The 25,302-nt window shown below is 38.3% G+C and overlaps 1 protein-coding gene across 1 annotated transcript; it reads right to left on the reverse strand.

Annotated features, from left to right (window-relative positions):
- Positions 1-1,114: 1,114 nt before the first annotated feature.
- On the reverse strand, positions 1,115-18,015 carry hs3st2 (heparan sulfate (glucosamine) 3-O-sulfotransferase 2). The gene is made up of 2 exons (XM_034895156.1): positions 17,148-18,015; positions 1,115-2,424 (listed from the first exon to the last, which is right to left on the reverse strand). The coding sequence occupies exons 1-2, from the start codon at positions 17,657-17,659 to the stop codon at positions 1,806-1,808; spliced, it is 1,131 nt and encodes a 376-aa protein (XP_034751047.1). The 5' UTR covers positions 17,660-18,015; the 3' UTR covers positions 1,115-1,805.
- Positions 18,016-25,302: the final 7,287 nt, after the last annotated feature.

Genomic DNA, 25,302 nt, shown 5'->3' on the forward strand with positions numbered 1-25,302 from the left:
TCCGGGTGTAAATCCTGTGTTTGACACATCCACCACCCAACCAACCTTGTTATGCAGATTTTTTGGGCTTTCATGCTACTCACTACCATAGTTGCTCCAAATGCTACACATTGTTTTCCGTGGTGGCCACACAGTATTTTCACACCTTCCGTTCCACCACCACGTAATGCGGTGTTAACAACATTCTGTGAGACCAGGCTGTTTTTAACCTAATAACAATATGCCAGCACTTTCTGCAGGGTTGGAATGTCATAATTGTAGTCAGTCAAGTTAAATCTAAAGCTGGATTCATACGGGACACAATTACCCAGAGACTTTGTTTGAAACAATTGCAGAGGTTGCCTCTGTTCTTAATCCTGTATTAATCCAACACCTGCATTTGCTGCCATATTTCACAGAACACAGATACATCCAGCGTACATTTACATATCATTTATTTGGAGTTTTATTGTATTGTTATTAGATTTTGCACATATTCCTTGGGTTTCTGCGACATCCTCCTCTTGTGTGTTGTGACTTTCAGGGGCTTCAGTGGAAATTGTAAATGACAACTCTGATTGGCTTCAGGGTGCAAATTCAGGAGGTTAATCTAACTGTTTAGCATGGGGACCCATTCAGAAAGAGCACGACCACATCTATCAAAAGAGGAATCTTGAAAGTTAATAAGATCACTGACATGCATAGCAGCATTTGGTGAGAAACATTTTATCCTTTAACAGGGTCAATATAAACTTCTTTGTACTGGTATGTTCTTTGAAATTTGGTCAGTGAATGCCATGCACTAAATCACTTAAAGATCATATGTTATTGTAGTCATGTGTGAACAGGGCTTTACAGCTGGTGCATGTTTAGTATGACTCATCAGGTTATGCATTAGTTGCCTGTACAGAGACAGGCATTAGGGGTGTTTAGTCTTTGTAATGGAAACCTCACAATTAGTGTGGTGTACATGATATATTAAATCGGATACTGATAAATATAAGGAGGACAAGAAAATACCACAAATATAAGGAAAACATGTGCTTTTATACTCTTACTGGACACAATGAGAACAAAACACTATTTTTATTCATGTGGCAAGAAAACCAGAAAGTATATTAAATAAATACTTGAATTTAAGACTTGTGTCTTTTATTTCGATGATCACAACAAACATACTGACACATAAAGAGCTGAAGTTTAAAGGTAAACCTTTACCATTGCTATTTCATCTGTTTCAATATAGCTGCTACTTCTTCTTCTCAGTACAGTTACAGCACACATATTCACTTAATCTATCATTGTTGTCCATGAGCTTTTTTCCACAGTAAGGTGATGAATTTCACTGCAAGATATTTGACAGGCGGATTTTTATTTTACTATTTCACTGCAATTTCATGTCGACATCTCATTTCAACAGTAAAGTTGGTTGTTTTTTATTTAGAATATTTAAACAAAGTCATTAATGTAGGTCTGGTGTTACTAAATGACAGAAAGGCATTGTTATGGTTGTTGGTTAAAGGCTTGGTCAATGAATTGCTGGTTGCCTGTTGTTGAATTCATTTGGGTGTTATAAAGAAACTTGGTCTTTGTATATACTGTGAATATGAAATGGCACATCAGAATGACCAAACCCAGCACATTGTGAAACCATTTATGTGATTACATTAAAATGAGTTGTGTATTTTTCTATATTAATTGTGTCATGGTATTACATAGCTCAATAAACTTGTCATCTAAACATTAAGCTAACGATATCCTCATTTATATTTCTCTCCAAAGGGTAGCCATTTTTTTTTAAACAGCACCGTTTCTGTATGGCACAATCAATCCCACTTGAAGTCTTGCCCTACAGTTTCAAAGAATTTGATATTGAATGGCCTATAAAACTCTTGCAGCTGCTCTATGACCTCCTGTTCAATCTGTACATGAGTCCTGCCCTTGGATTTGCCAAGGCAGCGTGGCTGGCTGCTGCTCTCCGGCTTCTTCAGACAGGGGAAGCCTTTGGTTCGGTTAAAGTAGAAGTGCTTGTCCGTGATTATTCGTTTCAGTCCTAGAAAGTCCTGAACACGGCCCATTTCCCCTGCCGGATCCGTGATTAGTCGTTCCCCGCTCACAAAGTGCATTTGCGACAGGCGAAAGTACTGCAGCCAGTTCTCCAGGTGCAGAATGTACATCCCGATCCGAATTGCGTTCCAGGAAGTGTCAACGAGACCCAGACTAATGTTCTTAAAGGCCAGCTCTTCAAACGTAGGGATGTCGGGCTTTTTGGTAAGAGTCTGTGTATAGTCAGAGATGGCTCTTGTGACTGGGTTACGCACCACAACAATCAGCTTGGTCTCATGGGACATACTAGAGATGCGTCTGGGTGCTTCTCTGGTGACAAAGTAGCTGGGTGTCTTCTCTAATGTGATCTGGCTGTCTAGTGTTCTTGGCATTAGTCCCCTTGGGAGAGAAATAAAAGAAAAGAACACACATGAATGAGTCAGCAAGAGTTGATATTTTCCTGTTTAGCACCATTTCCACATCTTTTCTGTTGGATGGATGACAGTAGGAAGTAAAATTGTACAGTAGAATTCAGAGAGAAGCGAACATGAATCCTTACTTGTATCATGAATACTGACAACCTTTGTATTGAGATATGTTTTTTTTAGAGTATATCAAAATATGGGGATATCATCCAGCTAATACATGTGGAAATGAACACAATGCAAATGTAGTTGGTAGATTTTCATCATAATTGCCATGATCATGTTGCCAAGATAATGGCTTTTCAAACTTCAAGCAAATGTTTGTATTTGTCATATTAATCATGTGAGTTTTTTTCTCCTCAGTGTATGTCATTCTGCTTTGGCACTTTGCTTCAAAAAAACTTGATTAATGGGCATCTGATGTTGGCTGTTGAGACAAGGATTTCCTCGGCCACAATTCATCCACATGTTGTTCCCTGTTTCCTGTAAATAATAAAAAAAAAGGCTGTGCACAATAACTCTGCAGTTTTGTGAGTATAATTACAAAATGGTCATGTTAAAATGTTTTTTTCTTTTATGATTACAGAAGACATAGAGCTTGAATTGCTCTATTTCACAGCATGTGCAATGGTTTCTGGATTTCGGGTACGTTACCACACAGTTCTGATGATTAAATACCACACACTTTCTTTATTATTACTGGGGGAAGCCTTCGATTAAAACCTAACCTTTCTCAAAGCTTTCTTTCTCGAGGTAGGGGTGGCCATAGGTTACCTCTTAAGTCTTGAAAATATTGATCCTTTCACTTTTATTTATGAATCCTGAGTTGTTGGCCTGGGTACCCCTGGGCGACTAAGCAACTATTAATCTTTTATGAGAACAGCACCTTTTCAAGCAAACAGCTTTGCTACACACTAAAAGACTTGCAGCCATTTTCCAGGAGGGGCCATCTTTGGATGTGTGCCACATGCTCAGATATGAAGATTGTGTAGATGAGAAGACCCGCTACGTGCTGGTTTAAAACTGCAACTTGTCACTTCGCAAAACTGGGCTGACAAAGTGAACAGATGAAGTGAAAGGTTGCAGATGGTTCTGCTTACTAATAGATATAGCTGCCTGTTGTTGACCATACTATGTACCTCCTGTTGACCATAGCATGATGATACTGGCAATAAGGAGTTCAAAAAAGCCACACTGGTTGTTTTGTTTGGTTACACAATATAAAACTCCAAGTGATCCTGTCTGTCAGAGGAAGATGCAACATGTGCTAACTTACCTTGAGTTATTGATTTTTACAGCTGTGAGTCTTAGCACCGGATAAATTACATTGAAATTATACAGCACTGAGGTGACTGATATAGACAAGAAGAAACAAGGGTGTGAAAAAAAAAAAATAAGAAGCCAGCTGCAGCACTGGGATCAATTATCATTAAAAGTGTAAAGAAGGGTTCTAATAACATTAAGGTGATGTGACAGACACTCAAAGAATTGACTTGAAATTAAATGGAACTTTTTGAACGCACATATTCATACACATGTCACCACCACATTCAGTTCCTGCTAACATTTCATTTGGATCACGCAGTTACTAAAGAGGAGTGGCTATCCAATGGTGAATACATTTGTCTGTGTCACAAACCCCGGCGATATTACTTTTTTTATTATTAGAATTTGATCCATTTTTTTACAATAACATTTGTAATGTCTAGAAGAGAGGTATAATTAAATTATTTAATCGCAATTGTGTGTGGGGAGCTAACAGGAAGACAGATGGCTCGGCCGGCGTAAGTCTGGGGCGTGTGTGCTCTCAACTGGCTTGGCTGGAGAAGTAGACCACATGCTCTATGGGCTCAAAGACAAAAGCATGAGGATGGAGACGTATGCAACTATTAAAGGAATGAATGGGGCTCCATCTGTAAACACAGTTCTCCTTAATCTATCCATGGCTCATACAACAGCATTATTCCTGGCTCATTGAGGGACGATCACGACGTGCAAGACAAGTGTGACGTGACTGACAGGGGTAGACAAGCTCAGACTAAGACATAGAAAACTTTGATGCTTAAATCGATTACCTTCAGTATACGTAACATTAGCCTTGTTAGCACAGTTCCCCTCAAAGCAGCTAACATATTCCTTTGCTCATCTCTGTGTCCAACAATTCCTCCAGATTAAATGACAAAAGAAATCCTCTAGAATGACACATACTCTGCATGTTAAGAAACAATCACAATGGGTCCGTAATGAAGATAACAATAATCTGTATATAAATTTAAAGGCAGGTGATCAGACGTAGTATCCAGGTATACACAGGGTTTGGGTTGTGAATGTGAAACTGTCAGTAAAAATAGTTACTGTTACTGATTCACAATAAACGTATGCAGTCTTCTTAGACGATTGCCATTGATGGACAAACAAATCCTCACTACAGTAGTATCTTGTGCTTAGAGTCGTTTGCCTCAAAACCCTCAGCAAGTTGTTACCAACTTTAATTGCATCTTCAGTTTGTGTTCAGACAACATTAGATGGAAACAGAAATCCTCTAACTACATGTGTGACTTTAATCTTGGCCCTGTGGCTCATTAAACTGATTCCTACAGCCTATGTGTTGCTCTGTTGTCTCTTCAAATGATTGCTTAACTAGCAGTAACTGCAGTCAATGTACAACCCAATGATCAAAGGATGTTAGTCTTTATTTTTTATTAAAATCAGGGCTATTTCTAGGTATGCTTTTATGTCAGTGCGAGAAGCCTGGACCAATACGTTCCAAGTAATCAGTCCTGGAGTTATGTTAATGGGGAAAATTGTTTTGAACTACAATTGTGTTTTCAATTATCGGGTTATAACAAAATTATCATCCAACACATGTGCCAGCTCTGCTGCAACTGATTGTAATGGCCGCATATTAACCTTTAATGGCCATGTGTGATATTACAAACAGAATGCAAGGGACAAGTAGAGATTCATTATATTTTGATAAATCATTTTCTCAGCTCACTCAAACACACCCGGCAGCAGCAGCAGCCTTATTTATGTATCTGCTCATTACTGAGATAGCGGGAATCAGGCCAGAAGGGGAACATGTGATACCTGAGGCAGGTGTCTGAACCAACCAGGATTTCCTCCCCCCATGCCTCCAAGAAACAATCAGCATTACCCACACAGGATCTGAAAGTTAAATATAAAAATTGATGATCTTTATGGCAGGGGGTTCTTTCACCCAAAGCTGTTCTGTCCTCTCTTGGTAATGATTACTTGCAGTTAGAAAATCTACGTGATTGTAAAACCAATGTAATTGTTCCTGGTAATAAATAACTGTTGTTTCAAACCTTTTTCTTTATCATCAGTATGCATGTGTGAGTAGAAACAACCTGTAACATGCACATTTATATAAACAGCTTGCTTTGCTTTTGCTTTGGGACACAAACCTTAATTAAGTGACATTTGAGTAAAGGTGATTGATTACCTCCTTTTCACTCAGAGTCAATGCTAAATAAATTCTTTTTTGGTAATTTACAGTATTTGTCCCAATTCTTCATGAAATGCATTACAGGCTTGACTGTGACATTTTAATCACTCTGGGAAAATGAACTCAGGTGTTGGAGATCAGCTCGATATTGTAAATGCGACCTGTTCCTTATCAAGTGAGAGGTGAGGGTTGAAAACGATTTTGTTGCTGGATGCTCCAGCATTGCTTTCAGTGCTCTCATTGCACAATTCTTGTTGGTTATTTCTGCAACGCATTTTACTTGAATTTGAATTTAACATTGACTTACAGAATTACTGAATTTCCTTTCGGGGATCAATAAAGTATTTCTGACTTCAACAACATATTATAAAGGTTAGTATGATATTTCATTGTAAATACTACAGCAGTTAACCAACATAATAGACAGGGTCTTGGCTGGTTAATATGAATCCGGCAGGGTTATAAATAAACCCTCAAGTATAAGTTTTGCTTTTCGGAATATTATTTCAATGTCTATACTGTGACGTAAATTTGGTCATTTCTTACTGTATGTAAGGCCAAAAACCCTTTTTTGCATCTTAACCAAAAAAATCTAACAGCGAGGAGCTGCACCATCTGTTTGAACAAAACAGGAAGTCACTGAAAATGTGTTAAGGCAGTCACTAATTGGTATATGCATGGTGTTTCTTTTATTGTGAAGGTTTTATTTGGGTCTTCTCGTGATAGGGAGAGTTTACAGTATATTAGAGTGTGTATCACAGAATAATGTAAAGATATAGCTATGTCTATGTAAGATGAAGAAAACACTCAAATTAAACAAACCTATTTAGATGCATGCATTCATTATTAAATATATATGGCTTTTTAACTAAAATGTGGGCATTGATAAACACTCTGTCAATTTTAAATACACTTACATTCCATATGCCAACAGTACCGATTTGATAAAATGTTTTAAATTAGCTTCATTATCCACTCCATGAGAGAAGAGAAAGAACATACAAAGACAAGCATCCTTCTGGAGCTCTTATCTTCAGGTAGTTAAGGTCAACGGTGGAAAGCATGCCAGTCATTGCCACTCATTAATGACCTGGGGTGTACTGAAAGCTTGCCTGCATATTGTAATGACCCTGAAAGAGCCTGCTGGCTATCTTGTTGAACAATTTATCTCTGTTGGTGCAGTGGAGGCAGTGGAGGAATATGCCACAAACATGGATGTCTTTATTTCAGAGTACACAACACACTATTCTCCTGCAGCATGCAGTTTTATTGTGAGAACATCTTAATCCTACCCTATTACTCTTATTTATACCTAAAGCTAATAGCAATTCATTTATAGCTGTAAACTAATCCCCTGTAATGATTGCTTTGACGTTTGCCAGTTAATATCTGTAAATTGCTAAGTTGTTCTATTATACTTAGGATTTGACTTCTCTTAGGGCCCTGAAGGTTCAGTCACTCATTTTTGGTGTTCAACACACTGAACATTTCAGTATTTTGTACTTGCTGAACCAGTCGGGATGAGAACTTTCAAGCCTACAGGGTCTGCCCTCACAGTTCACGTAGGTCAAGAGAAAACCTCGTTAAAACATGGTGTTGAACACAGTGCTCAGGCAGATATTAATTTGGCTTTGAGTTTGAAACCACCCGGCTGGCCTGCACCTTTGGTTAGTTTTTGTCTGAATGCATCAAGTTCTCCATTGTGCAATGCTGTGCTGCAACCCATGGTGTAGCAGACTTTTGTGCTTTAATTAGTATCTGGCTCAACATGAGCAGTGACATCAGTAAAAGCACTATCAGAGGGCTGCATGAGATGCTGATAGTCCTACCCCAGCTACAGTAAATCACTAGTTGACCTGTGCAGACAGTGACTACTGAAGGTGGCACAGGAGGGAATGACACAGTGTCCAACTAGAAGGGGTCCGTTCTCTGAGGAGCATGAATATGCTCAGCATGTTTATGGCAACCTGGCCATTATATTTTTTGATAATTCATCCATACATTTTGATTTTTGGCCTGTTGATGGTGCTTAAGTAAACATTAAGGGGTCAATAAATATGATTGGATTTGTTAAGGGTGTCTGTCAAGGTAAGATGCAACATGTGCTAACTTACCTTGAGTTATTGATTTTTACAGCTGTGAGTCTTAGCACCGGATAAATTACATTTAAATTATACAGCACTGAGGTGACTGATATAGACATCAAGAAATAAGGGTGTGAAAAAAAATAGAAAATAAGAAGCCAGCTGCACCACTGGGATCAATTATCATTAAAAGTGTAAAGAAGGGTTATTATAACATTAAGGTGATATGACAGACACTCAAAGAATTGACGTGAAAGTAAATGGAACTTTTTGAACGCACATATTCATACACATGTCACCACCACAGTCAGTTCCTTTTCCCAAACAGTTATTAAAGAGGAGTGGCTATCCAATGGTAAATACATTTGTCTGTGTCACAAACCCCAGCGATATTACTTTTTTTAATTATTAGAATTTGATCAATTTTTTTCAATAACATTTGTAATGTCTAGTAATGGAATTATATCTATTACATTTTTTTCAGAGAAATGGCCAGTAGCTATCAAAATCTCCCTTTGTTTGAATCGCAGTTAACAATTGACAGATAAACAGACCCTCCTTACACCACTATGGCTGCCAAAGCAAAAGCTAACTAAACTTCAATCCACCATACCAGTAGAATAGTAACAAGTAGAAACTCTCACTCACAAACTAATTTGGATGCTAAAAGCTATTTGGCTGTATTACAGTACAGACTGCAGACTGTTAAAATCCACGCCTGTATGTGACACTGCATGTGTATAAATAAAAAAGCTGCAAATTGCTGTTTCCCCTACAGCATGTGCATGATTTGTTTCATTGTCTAAAGACAATGCAGAAAAAGTGGACTCTTCAGGTCCAGACAATTGTCATGTTGAACAACTTAAACTTCCAAAGAGCAATGCAGGTTAATCAGGGATGCAGACCATCAGAACAAGTAAAGGTCACCTTTGAATCTTCTCCTTGTGAACGATCAATGAATGTATTTTCCACTGTGGTATGAACGTTAAACAGAGAACTTAAATTGTTTAATTTCTCTATTTTTTAAAACAGTGTCAGTAAATTCTCAGTAAATGTTTGCAGCACAAATATAAAAATTGTCATGCAACATAGCTACACATGCAAAAAGTCTCTTACGAAGCAACAAACAAAAATAACCAGTACATTTCTCTTAAACACTTTTTTTTTTTTTTACATCTGATTAATTGTATTGTCATATGCATCAACTGTTATCACCTCCGCAATGTCTGTCGGAACAAACTGTCAACCTTTCAAAAGTTCATTCATGTTTTCACAATTCCCACCTACAAACATCCAAAAATCCAACTGGAAACTAACCAGTGCTAAACATAATTTACATAATCCTTCCTATCACTTGTAATTAATCAAGGCAAATTGTGGCAACACACTATTACTAACAAAACAGTTGAATGAGTTAATGGATTTTTAGAGAACACTGATCTGATTTATCTTAGAAACCATTATTCACAACGTAAAGTGTTTCTGCAGTGGCAGGAGTAGAGATTTATAGAATGGCCTTTCCCTCCTGCTGGACAACAAATGTTTGTCATTACAAAGACGAATAATGAACCCTGCCCATTGAACAATATCCAGGCTCACAGGCTGACCACGGACGAGCCCAAATCAAGCCCAAATCAAAGTAGCCATTACATATGCTGTGTTTGTTTGGTCTCTAGAGTAACTTAACAACAAAACCGTTACACAGTAAATTATAAGAAAAGATCTCCTGGGCTCTGCCTGCCTGTGTGTTATCACAGTTAACAGCATGCAGACTAATAATGGTCACGGTCCTTGGCAATACATAAAAAAGCTTTGGTTAGAAACAAAAAGGTGACCTTTCCTAGCAGAAATAGATTAAAACTTTTATCAGAGGTACTGCTTAGTCAAATAATATCCAACACACAATAATTTAATTATTGTAATTGCTTGTATCGTTATCTTCAGACTTAATTAGAGCTACTCAAAAACATGCAACAGCGCTATCAAAAGGGAACAGCAAATTAATGTGCGCACACACACATAAGAATGCAAATACCATGCAATGTTGGACTAACATATCAATGTATTTTGGTCAAGTTAGTGAACAAATCCTATTAAATGAGTATTTGAGGTGTGGACGGTCTTGTGAGCCTGTCATAGCAGATTCAGGGTGATTGCTTTAGTCGGACACGACACAGTATAGTTTTCAATTGGTGATTTTATGTATTGGGTTTTTGTCTTGTCTTTGTTGCAGCAATGTCCTATTGTGAACTTTTGCATGAATGATTTAACATTTTAATATTTTTCTTTTATAAATGCTGATATGAGGGTGTCAAATCTGTTTGCAATCTTCCTTTCCATTCTTTTAGAAACTGACTTGGGGAAATTGTGTTTCATACAAACCATTTGTCCTGAAATATCCTGAAAAGGCAATACCACGCAGAGATTTGCTTCCCTGCCATCCAAACCCATTAACAGTTTGTATGAGTCAGGTAGACTGTGCAGAGAAAATGTTCTTGTGCTGCGTGACTCTCATAATGTCTGTGCTGCTACACTTCCTAAAAATGCCATCTTCCTCTTTTCTTGATACAGCATAGATCCACTGGAGAGGCTGCTTCATTATAAAAGTATCACTTTCGTAGATTACAGCTGTGATGACATCTTACGATGAATCACTAGCAACAGAGGCCTGCTGCCTTGAAAGTGTATTAAGAGTTAACACAGAGCAGTCCTGAATAATTCGACAATACTGCGGCCAAATCCGTTAGGAGAGGAACTAAGGTGAATAACAATTCAGCACTGAGAATCAAGCATCTATTTTTCTAATTTAATAGAAGACAAATTGTTTGAATATAGCAGACTGACTGAGCAAGATTTCTTGCAGTAGAGAATTCCTGGCCTATCCTCAGCCACATAATAGAATCAAAACATTTTCATAGAAAGACACTACAGTCCTGAAATACTGGAAAATAGATTGCATAATGTATCTGACCTTGAACCAAATCCTATTTAATCGCTGTCATTTCAACACCAGACTTGTGTTTTCCTTGAAATAATAATTATTCATGGTTTGGTCTGCAGAGGGAAATGATTGACACTTGCTCTCCTGAACAATAACAGGTTGAATTGAGCTGAGCTACGAGTTGTCACATTACCATGTGGCACAGGAAAGTATCCACTAAAATGAAGACCATCAACAGCCTCTGAAATCCAAAACTGCACATTCTCAGATGAGATTTTCTGCTTATTTTTTGTATTTTTGGGTGAAATGACAGCTGTAGGGCTGCTGAATTTAATTGATAACTTTATGCAAAGCAACATTATATAAAGTACTTTTACTCTTGACTTAGATAGTAGGAAAGTACAAAAAGAGACGGAACAGGGGACCAAAATGAGTGAAGGCTCAGAGAGAATTTGAACCCTGGTCAGTGGGGACGCACTGGGTTTGCCAAGGGTGGAAGGATTGCTGACTGCTGGATATTTCCAGAAGCACAATGTCTCCAGAATGCTAAAGTATCACTTGTTTCAGGGACTTGTGAAGCCTAAATTACAGTTTATTGTCAAGAGTGATTATGTGACTAACCAGATTTGTCAATCATTCATTACTTGACAATGCATTTTTTTTAACGCACAAAATTACAACATGTCACTAATGACTTTGTAAAAACCTAAAACGAATGTTTTGCTACATGTTTTTTCAAGTAAAAGCCCAATAAATGCTGTCTCGCTTGTATTCAGTTGGAATGTATTTTTCCAGTCCTGGTGGTGTAATGGTTTTGTGCTGCAGAGGAGTTTGGGGCAGATGATGGTTGTACGAAGCGGAGGACTTTGACACAGGAGACTGGGGTTTACATCCAGAGTAATGTGTGTGGTTCAGGATATACTCAGCATGGCTTGCCTTTCAAATAATTCTTGATTTCTTTTGCTATTTCATCATGACCTGCATCTTTCTCATATCTAAAGATCTTTGAATAACCACATTACCTTGTCAATTATTCTGTAGTTGACAGAGGATAATACAGGGGAATTAAATGTGGTGTCGGCAGATAGGTACAGTACAAACATTTAGCAAATTCACATTATATGCTTATTAAAATGTTTCCAGGTGGCATTGTGTTTTTGTCAAAACACATTAACTGTTTTAAATTAGCAGTTTATAAATGTGATTTTGTTACACATGGTTTTGGTAGTTTGGTAGTGCAACTCATTTCTTTTAATTTAAAGGAATAATTTGCAACCATTCAACCCATTCAAACTGTGATCAACAGCGATAGTGAGGACCACACGGGGTCCCCACCCTTGCGGACTGTATCGCTACAACTAGACACTACTTCAAAATATTTTTAAACAATATTGTTACAACAATTGTAATCTTCAGCCACGCAAGTGGCTCTGTGAGGTTGTACTAAATCACCATTGTGAACTACATGCTTGCTGATAAAAGGAGGTACACGGATTACCATGCTAATCTTAGTTCAGCATGTTTACATGCCAACATTGACTACTTAACATATAGTACATAAGTACAGCTGTGGCCGATGAGAATGCCATTTGTTTGTGTGCATTGAGTCATAAACCAGTTTTAGACCCAAACATTTGACATGTTACTGACACAACGGTAAAGTTAATGGATTACCAAAAGTATTACAATTCATAGTTGTAAAGACATTTCAGTCAAAGCCACAAATGTGAACCTCATGATGGTGCATAAGAAAAAGTCAAGTAATCGATCACTTGAGTCACTGTGATACATCCTCTGGGGACCATAATTATCAAGTTCATAGAAAATCGTCTAGTAGTTGTTGAGATGAACCTGGACCAATTCATGGCTAATAAGCAAGTGGTGCAAGTTGTGTGCAAGCTTATTGTATTATATCAAAATACCCGACTCTCCACACCATCGAAGTTTCCAGATTAACAATGTTTGTTGTTTAACTGCATACAGTACACTAAAGCTCTAGCATGTGATTGATCCATAATGTATGCATTATCACAATATTTCCGGAATTATTCTATTAGCGGAATTTCTCTGTGTTTCAGACTAGTCTCATTGGGGAAACATCTCAGAAAAGAGTTGCTTTTTTTATTAATGTTAACCACTATATGTCTCTGAGCTGCACTGGAATGAGGACAGCTCATTAATAATGCAGAGATATGCCTTCCTTACGATCCCTTGCTCTTTAATGTGCAGTTTTCTGTGTTAAATGAGAACCATCTAACTTTCTGTCCTCATCAACCTTTCTCATGATACTGTTCCAGAGTTTCCTGCCTCCCCGAGCCAATTAATGTGGACCTGGAGAATAGTTGTTGCTGCAGCCTATCATACATTTCCAACCCTCCTCAGGGAATCTACTGGAAGTGCTTCTGACTCCTGTGAAATCAATAGAGCTGAGATGCCCTTTTAAGTCTTGATGGTGTATAGCGACGTGTTTTTGTTTGATCTTTCTGATTCTGTGGAGGATGGAAAAAGTAGAGAGAGAAGTGCAAGGGAATTGGTGGCAGTGAAACGTCTGTTTTATCAGGTATTGTATGGTTATGTGAAGACCCTTGCATTAAAATAAATGAGGCCATGTGTGTGTTCTGTTCAGGGGGCACAGTAATGAACACTGCACCATTTTCCTTCAGAGCCTAAATGATCTGTCACACGCTTAACATAATTATGACAGTCTGTGCAAAACAACTGGCCAGTGCACTGAAACTGAAACGAGTTAAGTTGGTGTCACATGTTGTATATTTCTGTTTGTTCAACAAAAATTTAGCTAATAAGAATAACTGACAAGAAAAACCAGGTTTGTCAAAAGTGAGTAGAGGTTTAAGTGTTTTTAAAGATAAATTGATGCTGTAAATAATCCATTAATTATCTTGTTATGTGGCAACGTGCATTCAGTGATGACGAACATAAGACGGTCTGTGTTGAAAAAGCTGTTAAATGAAGATTATTTTGTCACACCTACTGATCAAAAGGTCAAGAATAAACTTTCATGCCCACATTGCCCAATTAGTCAAATTACCCTAAAATGAATCATTGGCATCTTAGTAATGATTTAATTATTGGATTAATTTATCAAGTAGCAGGCCTGCAAGGCTATGATGGTCATAACACACTAGAAAGAAATGTTTGCCTAAAGTGGAGATCAACAACGAACCTTTTAATGTTAGCAGTTAACAGCCGTAGAGTTACCATGTGATGCTAGAGAGTTGCTATGAACACAGCAAATCGAAGGATGACTAATTTTTTTCTCAATGCACCTAAAAGGGAGGCAAACATATATGTTACAATTTACTATTTATATCGCTAAGTTATATTTTTAATGTATGGTGGGACTTTTGGGTAGGACATTTGGTTAGGACTTTGGCATAAACAGCAGAGACTTCTAGTTTGTAAAGGAAAGTTCTTTTTTTTACTTATGGGTCCCCTATTCCATCACTTATTTCATACTTTTTACCAGGACTTCCTTATTATAGTTTTCTATTGCATTTTGTGTAACTGAAGCTACACTTCACGTCTCATTTATGTATGTTTTTTAACAAAGATTAAAGGTTTCTGATTTGATTGATAGTGTGGGCGAGTTCACAACCTTATTTTAGGTTTCACACACCAAAAAATGAGATCAATTTAAAAGATAACTGATTAATTAATAATAAAAATATCTATAGTTTACAACACTTAACACACAGATAGAAAGGCCAACTACTAACACAAAGCAGAGCAACATGTGTAGAACGTACAAGTACATTGTGTTATTTGCTATAGAGACAAATGTGACAGTTAATCAAAATGGAAAGATACTTCATGTGATGTGCTGCCAACAACCCAAACATTGTGACAGATAATCACTGAGAGCGAGTCAAACACAATGACCATCACTCAGTCACTCACCAAGTTGAAAAACAGCTGCTTTAGCCTGAGATAAACCAGCCTATGTATCCATGGTATTGTTTAAAGCTTTAGCGCTTAACTTTTTTAAAATTAATAAACATCAGTTATATTCAAAGCATTGTCAAATAAGTTGATACAAAGCTAATTAACACTAGGAGCTCCACAAAACTCTCTGTATTTCTCAGTATACTGTAGTTATGTTTAGAACATGGTGTCACCCGGTGACTTTTGCACGCAGAAACTTGAGTTAAGGTAATTAGCTCTTCGAAAGAGTCCACCATGTTTTTTCTTTTAATCCTCCATGTCCTCCTTGGCTACTAGAAAACTGTGTGGAGGAGGGGTGGGGGCGCGTGCACGATTGCGAAAGGCTTGTGTCATGTGGATGCAGTGGCAGTGGTGTTGATATCACGTAATACAGAATTTTATCAGAAACTACTCACTATAGTTTTAAGTATCTTGAATGTATGAACTGTCCGTTTATCAAAAAGTTTGCAATATTTCGGCTTTGAAATTGTGGCATCATATCAGCGTGTAACCTAAATTTATCTTTAAATTAAAATAAAAGCTTTAATTTAGAGTGACGTGAAAAAAAAAAAATCGTACTTCTGTAAATCCCAAACCTGTGCGTTTACGTGAGGTAAAGAAAGAAAGTTGCTAGCGCATTGAATTATCGGTTGGGGCAGGACAATGAGAGACAGAAGAATTCCCCCCAGTTGTTTCTGTCTGCATACTGTTCAGATGTTTAACCACTTCCCCCTTAGCAGGTTTTACTTTATGGTTAAAAAGCTCAATCCGGTGCATTCAAAAAAAAATGACGTCCCAGTGTACCTTTAAACCAAGTGGAATAGATGGACAAATTTAGATTTATATCAAAAATTGCAATTAAAAGGTGACCTTAATAAACATGCACATTTTGGGACACAAGTTGCTTTTTAACTTTTGACCAGGGGACTCTCAAGTGGTTTTGTCTCATACATTAAGGCATTGTTGTTACATCTCAGTCTGTGGTTTATTAGATTGAAGATGAAAATGACTGATGATGATTCTCTTTTCAGGGGTGTGGCTTTTGAGTTAACTAAGATAATATTGTACAGGCTGGATTTTTATTTAAATTGATTGATTAATTTATCAAGATAAATCTTTTTCTATGTGTGAGTCGCAAATGTAAAATAATGATCAAATCCAAACCTTTTACTTTAAGTTGTAATTGCATATTTTCAGCGCTACAGGACTTTCACTTTAGAAAACAGTTTGATTTACTTTTCTAAAATGAGACCTTAGGAACAATTAGAATCAAACTGATGGAAGAATTGCTCTTTGTTTTGTTCCTGACACAATGGTGGCTATGTGAGTGGAAATCTGCAGGCAACTCTAACAATTAGACATACTGTAACACAACACCATCAAGCCTTTTTGGAAGACATTTGCAGACTTGGCTGCAACAATTTGAGTCACTGCGTAAATCACTGGCAATCATATTTCTTTTTGAGAAGAAACTTACATTTTGCTGCTTAAATGTTTGTTTGAAAGAACATGAAAAAAGAAGATGCTTTGTCTTCAGATTAGATTTCAGTGGCCATCTAAATAGAAAAATGTGTGAAGAAGTTTCAGAGCAAGGTAGAGGGACAGCGGTGGAGAGGGACTGATGCTTTAGGCTCGTGCACCTGTTCCTTTACCAACCAATGCAAGAACATGTAGCCCATTTCATTTGGCTGGTAACAAGGGGGGCGGCCTGTGTCATCTGTGCTGTTGACGATAATTGTTGATGATCCTACATTACCCTAACCGAGCTGTCTGTGCAGCACCATGGAGCTCTGCTGACAGCAAACATCAGCAGCTGTGAGAAAAAACATACTGACTAAAAAGTAGAACCAAACTTGTGGTCTTAGTGGTGGTGTGCTGTTTAAATATGTGTGTCTACATTTGGTTATGGAAATGTGATCCCCCAATAATACACATAATGCCTCTGTGTGTAAACAGCTAACTGTGCCCCTTACATTTAATTACAGTATAGGCCACTGCTAAATTGTAAAACAATCATATGACTGAAAAGTGCCTTCATACTCGTCAGAAAACGAGGACATTTGGACATATCCCTAAAACCCTAACCCTGGACACTCTACCCAGCAGAACAGAGGGTTGACTGCACTGAGCTGAGGGAGTAAAGATAAAACAGTGCATCTATGCAGTAATATCAAAGCAAATATATCAAAGAAAATGCATCTATAAATAAATACAAATGAATACGTGTTTTTCTTGTAATACTTGCTTCATTTGTTCCTCACCTGTACCAGTCAAGCCCTCTGTCATAGTTTCTGTCGAAAAAGTGCGGTTCCGTTCCCAGTGCGCGCACATCTGGATGGATCCGAATGAACTCCAGCACCGCCCGGGTGCCTCCTTTCTTTACACCGACTATTAACGCATTAGGCAGCTTCTTATTCCCATATTTTTGCGCAACACTCATGCCACTCAACTTCGTGTCACTCCAGTGGCTACCAGACGAAGCAGAGGCTTTACTTTGGTCGCGGAGATTACTTGATCCTCCCTGGGCTGCAGACTCATCTAGAGCGGACCTGACTTCCAGCGGAGCGCAATTGTTTAATTCTCCAAGAAGTTTCTTCCCTCCAGCGTTATTACTCGGTGGGCATCTTTTCCCCTCGTAACCCTGGTGTGTCATGATTGTGCTGCGACAAAAAATAATACTGTAGCATAAATAGGTGCAGGACAGTAACACAGTAAATATAAAGGCGAATCTGGCGCTAAACCTGTTCGTAGATGAGAGAAACCTATGTGCCATGTCTCCATGGGTTCAAAGTGCTGCATGATTTTCCATCGGACTCTTCCTCCTCTCTTGGTCCGCGCTCGGAGTCTGGCAAATAGGTTTCCAAAGTCAGACAGACTGGCATTTGAGGATAGGGGTGGATCTCGAAGGCATCGACTGCGCGTAAATCGCAATATTCCTTTTCATAGGCTGCTGAACTGTGCAAGAAACTTGAAGCGGAACAGGATTACAGCAGCTCCCAAATGAAGAAATGGGTCAGTCGTACTTTAAACAAGTTTTTCTCAAGTAGTTTGAAGTTAGTAATTTGGATCAATTACTGATGCCACTGTCTTAAAAAGAATACTAGAAGAATAATTTGACGCTCGTCTTTATTCTCCTTCTCCTTGTTGCGTGTCGATTTTGAAAGACAAGTCCAACGCGTCCTGTCTCTGAAACCACCGCGACTATTCTGGTCGCCTCCGAGGTGATTTTGATGCTCAGCCCACTCTTCCCTTTCATGAAGATGTTGTAGAGATTTACAGTATGCACTTAGGTTACTGGCTATACATATTTAATCAACTCCCTGCCGTGGTCCACGTGAACATAATTCCATATGCGTTTTGTGTTTTAAAGGAACATCCTGACTATTTAGGTAACATATTTGGAGATCAAAATCTGCAACATTTGGCTCCCAGTGTGCATTTTATCATTGAATGCATGCCTTCAGGATATCAGAGCTGCTGGTTCTGTAGGTGTGTTAACTGTTGTATTTTAAAAAGTTAAAAACAATGTTCTGGATAGGATGTATTTCTTTTTTATGAATACTCTGCAGCCAGATTGATTCAAAAATGATCTAGTCTTATTTAGCATTCCATTGCTTACCACCAACTCAACCTTCTAAAAGTGGTTGATCAGGTCATGTCTGGCATTTAACATAGTTTATAGCTTTTGTTGCAGAGCAAGTGACCTTCTGTCTCCAACCCCTGGTATCTTAGACGAGGTTAAACAAATGGAATGTTGATTCCTGTATTTTTGTGAGAGTTTCTCATTTTACATGATAGAACCTTTTGACATATGACGACCCCAAAGTGGCTGAGTTTAGAGCCATACCTTCCTAATTGGAAAGCGAAGAAGCCAACAAGACATGTCCTACATGTCGCCATGCCAACGGAAGACCAATGACAATGGTTTTAAATACACCAGGCAAAATATAACCTCCTTGAGGTGAAGGGAATATAATTGGGATATGGAGAATGATTTGGGACTGGTCTCATGTTACTCCATCGGGGAGAAGCATGGATCATGTCCGCTGCTGGCAGTGTTATTAGGTTTTGTGTTTTATTGTCTTTGTCATATCATTTTCATCATACTGTTTCATTAAACCTTTTGTTAATTCTTCATTGAAACTCTAGCCTCTTCTCGTCCTCATCAATCCAAGAACACAAGTTAGTTTTTTCTAAAATAACAGAGCATTATGAGATGGGGTTTTCAATGTTCGTTGTATTACTAACACTAGAGCAGTGTCCATTGAAAATGTTTGAAACGGGAGGATTGCTTGGCCTGTGGTATTGCTGCTTGTAGAATTCATCAAAACCAAATTGTAGGCCTAGCCTACCCCAAAATTACAGAAGGAGCCCAAACCGTGAAGGAATAATCTCTGAGATTACACTATGCTCTGCTGCTGGTTAGAATGGTTGAATGTAGGCTACAGCCCACAGCAAGTTAATACTATAAAGTCTTTGCATGGCTTTTGTTTGATATTTAGTGTTGGCAAATGACAAAATAGAAATTCCTTTCTATTTTAGGAAATTCCGCCTTTCTTTTGTTAATCTTATTACACAAAATAGTTGCAATGTTCCTTTCAGCTTTCCTCTCATGTTTCAGGAAAGTGAAGAAAAGTAAGTTTGGTGTATCAACAATCAAGTAGCTAACGTGTGCAGTGTGAGAGGGGTGTGGCCAGCAGCTAGAGCGACAAAAGACAATGTGTGCTTCTTTTACCGATGTATATTTAATGATATCTTTTGCATTTCTAATCCAAATAACGTCAAATTTGGCACTGGACTTACCTGTGCCTGTAGCAAAACACCTGTCAAGTTTGAATTCCATCGGGCTAACGGTTCTAGAGGTATGCGCATAACACACACACACACACACGTGCATACAGACAGACAGCCAGAGTTCCTATATTTTATAGATAGATAGATGTCCCATTTCATAGGAATCTACCAAAACACTGTTGAAAGCAGTTTTGTATTCAATGTTCTGCTCTGTGCAAAACCTTTGCTCTTCCCTTACAATAGTTTCATCAAGGCTGAACATTCTCTGCATAAGTGTTTTCTTTACACACACCTGGGCTTTAGCTTTCTCTAAAAGGCAAGATCACACTTGACCCTCTGTCTTGACATGATGCAAGCTGGATGCAGAACATAATGCAAAATTTACACCTCTTTCAATCTCATGGTTAAAGGTTGTTTCATTATGGAGGACTGAATAGCTTAATCAATGCATGGGTAAGATTTGTATTTTTTTCACTTTCAAATAGCAAAATATGAATTAAATATATTGTAATTTTGTTTCAGCAAGTAAACACAGATACACATGTTTCACCTTTAAGACCTTATTAGATGTTACCATTGTAGAAAAACTGAGCGCCGCCTTGGCCCGTCCAAGATGATTGTGATGGGTTTAAAGAAATGCCAATTAACCATGTTTTTCTCCCATCCCTGAATGTGTGGACTCGCCAGCCCCTGTCAAATCAAGACTATGCATAACTATGTAGATTAAGTATCTTACTTGCTAAGTGAGAGTAGTTTTCTTTTGTGTGATTTAATATTTACATTGTGGTTAATTAAAAGATGTTTTGAGTTTTCAATACCAGCGTATTTTTGCAGCTGGTTACTTGCCTTGATTGTGGCATATCTCAATAGGGTAGCTCAATGTCTTTTTGCTTCCAAGGCCAATATATCCTTCGTGGAAGACCTGTTTTAGCCGCAATAAAAAAAGCTCACACTTTTATCACGGACAACAGGCTCAGACTATCAACTGCAACTAGTCTTACTCTAGGCTTGCAGTTCAACTCAACGGATGCTCGAATAAAGCCTGACATCGACTGTCCCTCTCCTTGTGCCATCTCCCCTATCTATATTGTAAGAGCACCGTTGCTGCATCCAGGGCTTAGTTGCTGTGATTTGCTCAAAGAAATAAAAACAAGCCACATCTCTTTTCCCCCGCTATTCCAGAATAGATAAGCGGTGTATCCAGACAACAACAGTTTTGTGAAATTAACAGAACAAAAACAAAACTTTCAACAATTAGTATCCATTATTTGCCCTTTTGTTGCTCATTTACTTTTGTTTATGGAAAACTAAAGATGTGTCTAAAGCAGTGCTGCATACTGGGGTTAACTAAATAACTAAAAAATAACTTAAATAAATTTGTAAAAACAAAAATGTGGGAGCTCAAACCATTTTACGATTCAAAGGGACAGTAAGACACTTGGAACTGCAGAAACTGCATTTAAGATGGCTCCAAGTCTTTCCCACTTTACTGTTTTGATGTGCCACTCTAAGACTGTACATCAGAGATTGGCCCTGGGCTTCATCGACACTCTGTTGTTTGTTGCTGGTATTAATGAATATGGACTCCAAAGTGAAATTCAGGGACACAAACAGAAATAATCTTAAAAATCTGTATGTTGTCTTGTGTTGAATCTTTTTTCTCAATCCCAGTGTCCAAATTTGAAAACCTTTTTGCTTTACAATCTGTCTGTATTCATGGGTGAGTGGTTCATGTTTTTGTCATTTTTATCTGCTTCAAAAGCAATGCAAATAATTGGTAAATAATGGTTAAAGTATTCTAAATTGGCAATTGATCATGTTAAGGGGCTTGTTGCTTTTATAATAAACTGGCATAATGACTTCATTACTGTACTAAAGCTTTCACGCCTCACTCCACCCCCCCCCCCCCCCCCCACACACACACACACACACACACACACACACACAAGTGTGTCTCACTATCTTTGTGGGGACCAGCCATTGACATAATGCATTCTCTAGCCCCTTACCCTAACCTTAACCATCAAACCTAAATGCCTAACTTTATCCCTTACCCTCACCCTAACCATAACTTAATTCTAACCCTGATCCTAAAACCAAGTCTTATTCCTCAAACAGCCCTTTAAAGTTGTGGGGACCAGCATTTTGTCCCCACAAAGCTGTCAGGACCCCATAAGTATACTGTATTCACGGTTTTTGGCCCCCACAAATGTAGTTAAACCTAATACACACACACACAAACACACTTTGCCCAGAAAATCCTCCCCCACCAACTTAAAGTATGCTAACACGGACAGCAGGTACGAAAAGCGCCTTTCAAAAACATTTCCTACAGTACTTATACATGTAAACAACACTGCACTTGTCTGGCCTCAGTCCCTTCACACTGTGAAAGATGGACTTCCTCAGCATCTCAGGACTACTTGTCCAGGCCTGTCGTAAAAAAAACCAGCCTGAAATTACTTGTGCACCGTATGCCACTAAACCTTAGGAATACATGTGACTGCATGCTAGCAATCACCATCTGGGAGAAATTTGATAGAGAAAATAACTCTGAAGTTGTTTGAATTTTGTGTAAATGGATGTAATTCCAATGAGTAATAGAACACAATGTTGTAAAACTCTTATTGGATGTGTGCAGGTATCGCAGAAATTGCTTGTCATGCAGAAAGTTTTCCAAAAATATGACATGTGTAGGGCAGTGTAAGGTTTAGCCCCATAGTGGAAGAAAGAGGAATGGACTCTGGAGTTTTCCACCTGGTGACTTGATTTATTTCTTCATTAGTCACAAGGTAATGCAGCATTGCCAGGATGAATTATTGAAAAAACAATAAAAAAAATAAACAAAACATGAAAACTAAATACTAACTACTGAAATTACTATCACCAACTAATATCAAACAAAATAATAAAAACTAAATCAGGCCCGGACTGTTTGGGCCCTAGCAACTGCACTCTTCCTGGCCCAAGTCGTTCATCTCTAGATGAGCGTCAGCCTCTCTCCTTTATAGCAGAAGCCCCTCCTACAAGACAAACCAAAGTTAATTGGAAATCAATCAAACCCTATTGTGTTAATTCAGCATTCCCAACCTTTATGGCTACATGACTACAGGCTATATCAATAATAACATCAAAAATGAAATGTTACATGCTGAACAAGTTCTCCCAACAAAACTGTAGACATTCTGTACACCCCTCTGGACTGGCTGACACTTGGGCCCTTCCAGATCTTCCCCTCTATAAATTACTCCAGAATCTATCACTTCCTGTTTGCCAATCCAACCCCTGCTTGCAATGAGACAGGTGAATGAAACTAAAATAAATTACTTGAACTGAATTATGTATGTGTTGCTTTTATCCAAACATAATTCTTAGTCGTTTGACAAGTACTGAAATAAAATGACAAACCCATTGCTACTGCTCACAATAACCATTCCCATTTACTGGACAAAGAAAGGTTAGCTTAGCATGATACCACATGCTACCCCAGCTTTACATGAAGGCATGGGCTAGCCCCATGACAGGCAGCATCCTAACTTCCATGCTACAACTTTTGTATTACTTTTGTTCCGACAGATCCTGCATCAAAGCAAACAAATATCCCAAACTGAATTCTCTGCAAATACATGTCACATAAATATATCAACAAAATGATCACACCATCAAAACCTTAAAAATAATAGTTATAGTTATTGGCTATATGCCAATCAAGCTCTCATATTATATCTTTGCTGCTATATTAATGCTGCTACACTGCCAGCTGTGGCCTGGCTGAAGCTCATGTTTCCAGCAGAGAATATTGTCCTCAGGGATTCAAATAATCTTTCCCTCTTAAGTTCATATAAACCAATAAGAATAAGCAACCTTGGCAAGGCTCTGCACAGTGACGCAGTAAAGCGCCCTGTGGTAGTAAAACACCTTCCCTTTATTTTTGCTGGTGTCCTATAATGCCAAGGATATTAGGATATTTTGCTTTTTCATTTAGTTTCTTGCTATTCAGAATTCATAGGATCACCGCATCAGTATGATATCAGGAATGGACAGCATGTAGTTATGACCCACTCTATGTGAGATGATGTGGCACACTATAGGCTGTAAACACTGTATGCTGCAGTGTTGGAGATAAAGTTTTACAGTAAAATGAGTTATTCTTTGTTTGTGGTAAACACCCAGTTAGTGTTTTCTACAGAATCCTATCCTATCTGCAAATCAGATCGAGAGACAACATGAGTGTGTATCTTATAATCTTGTCACAATCTTTCTTCAACATAAACAAGAAAAATCCATTGGAGATGGTTAGTCATTAGCTCCAAATATACTACAAGCGCTGTAAAAGCCAGTTTTAGTCAAAATGCAATCTAAACTCTGCAGACCCGTGCTCTTTGATTGGAGATGATTGTTCAGAGAGAAGAGCGGAGAACAAGAGGCACAAAGGAAACTCTGGGAGTTAAAGCAATGTTTTCATGCTTTGAGACTGTATTCCTTGAAAACAAACCCTCCACTGAATCTATAACACAGTGTTATACAACTACGGAACAAATCCAATTAATAAATTCATAAAAATGCCCAAATGTGAGCTGCTTTGAATCATTAAAGTGAGATGATCTTATTGCTGCTTCCTCTGGTAGAGGAGTGAGACGCTTCTCTTCCTGTTTTAGTTGGGACTTGTCTTTTTCTGCCATCAGTCACTCCAGCCCATTTCAAGTAATTGAACTGTACCCAAGGACTGACAGAACAGAAACTTACAGGACAGTAACATCAAGCAGTTTTCACACCAACGGACGTCTTATGCGTCAGCCATCATACTGTCCCATCAATTTTCTGCGTGTAGGTGTTTAAACAAACATACATTTCTACCACTTATTTAGCAACAGTGCAGGAACTGTCTCTGTCCTTGGAGGGAGGTATGCAAGTCTGGGGGGGAACAAAATTCACAGTCCTCCGTCTGTGCAAAAGAATATCCCACACCTTATCTGAAGCATTAGCAGTCTGAGTTATTCAAATCAGATCCTCCAAAGTTACAGTTTTAGTACAAAATTGGGGAAGGGGTCACAAAGAGGTGATAAAACAACTGTAACTTCGAAGGACACTCAGTTGATCAGTTGAGCTGAAGCATCATATTAGCTTCATGTACACTTTGGAATGGACTTTTGCCCAAAAAGACTCTTATGGATTTATTTCTCATCCGGTTACATTAGAAAGAAATCTTGCAATGGCCACAATGAACAGGAAGCAGTTAGCTTCATAGCACAAAGAAGTTTTTAAATAATATGATTATTGCCAATTTATATTTGCCTTTCTGATCATGTTCTTATTCATGCTCTTCTTCTTCCTGTGTATTTGGTGCTGATCTCCCAAAAAAAAAAGACAACAAGAACAAAAGCCAAGCACCGACTAAAGGCCATTGAACAGCAGGTTACCTCTCTCCTTGCCAACCCTGGTGTCAGCTAATTGCTGCTGACATTTTGTCTGTGTTGTTTAAATCAGGACTATTGTGATCCATTGCTTTCTTTCTTTTTTCATCACACAAAAAGGAACATGGTTAAAAAATGCCATCCCCTCTGCCGTCCGCTGAGCGCCTCGATATTTTACAAAATTGTCCAATTAGTACACAGTTTGCTT

The sequence above is a fragment of the Etheostoma cragini genome, chromosome 15 (assembly GCF_013103735.1).
Source record: "Etheostoma cragini isolate CJK2018 chromosome 15, CSU_Ecrag_1.0, whole genome shotgun sequence".
Taxonomy (NCBI): Eukaryota; Metazoa; Chordata; class Actinopteri; order Perciformes; family Percidae; genus Etheostoma; species Etheostoma cragini.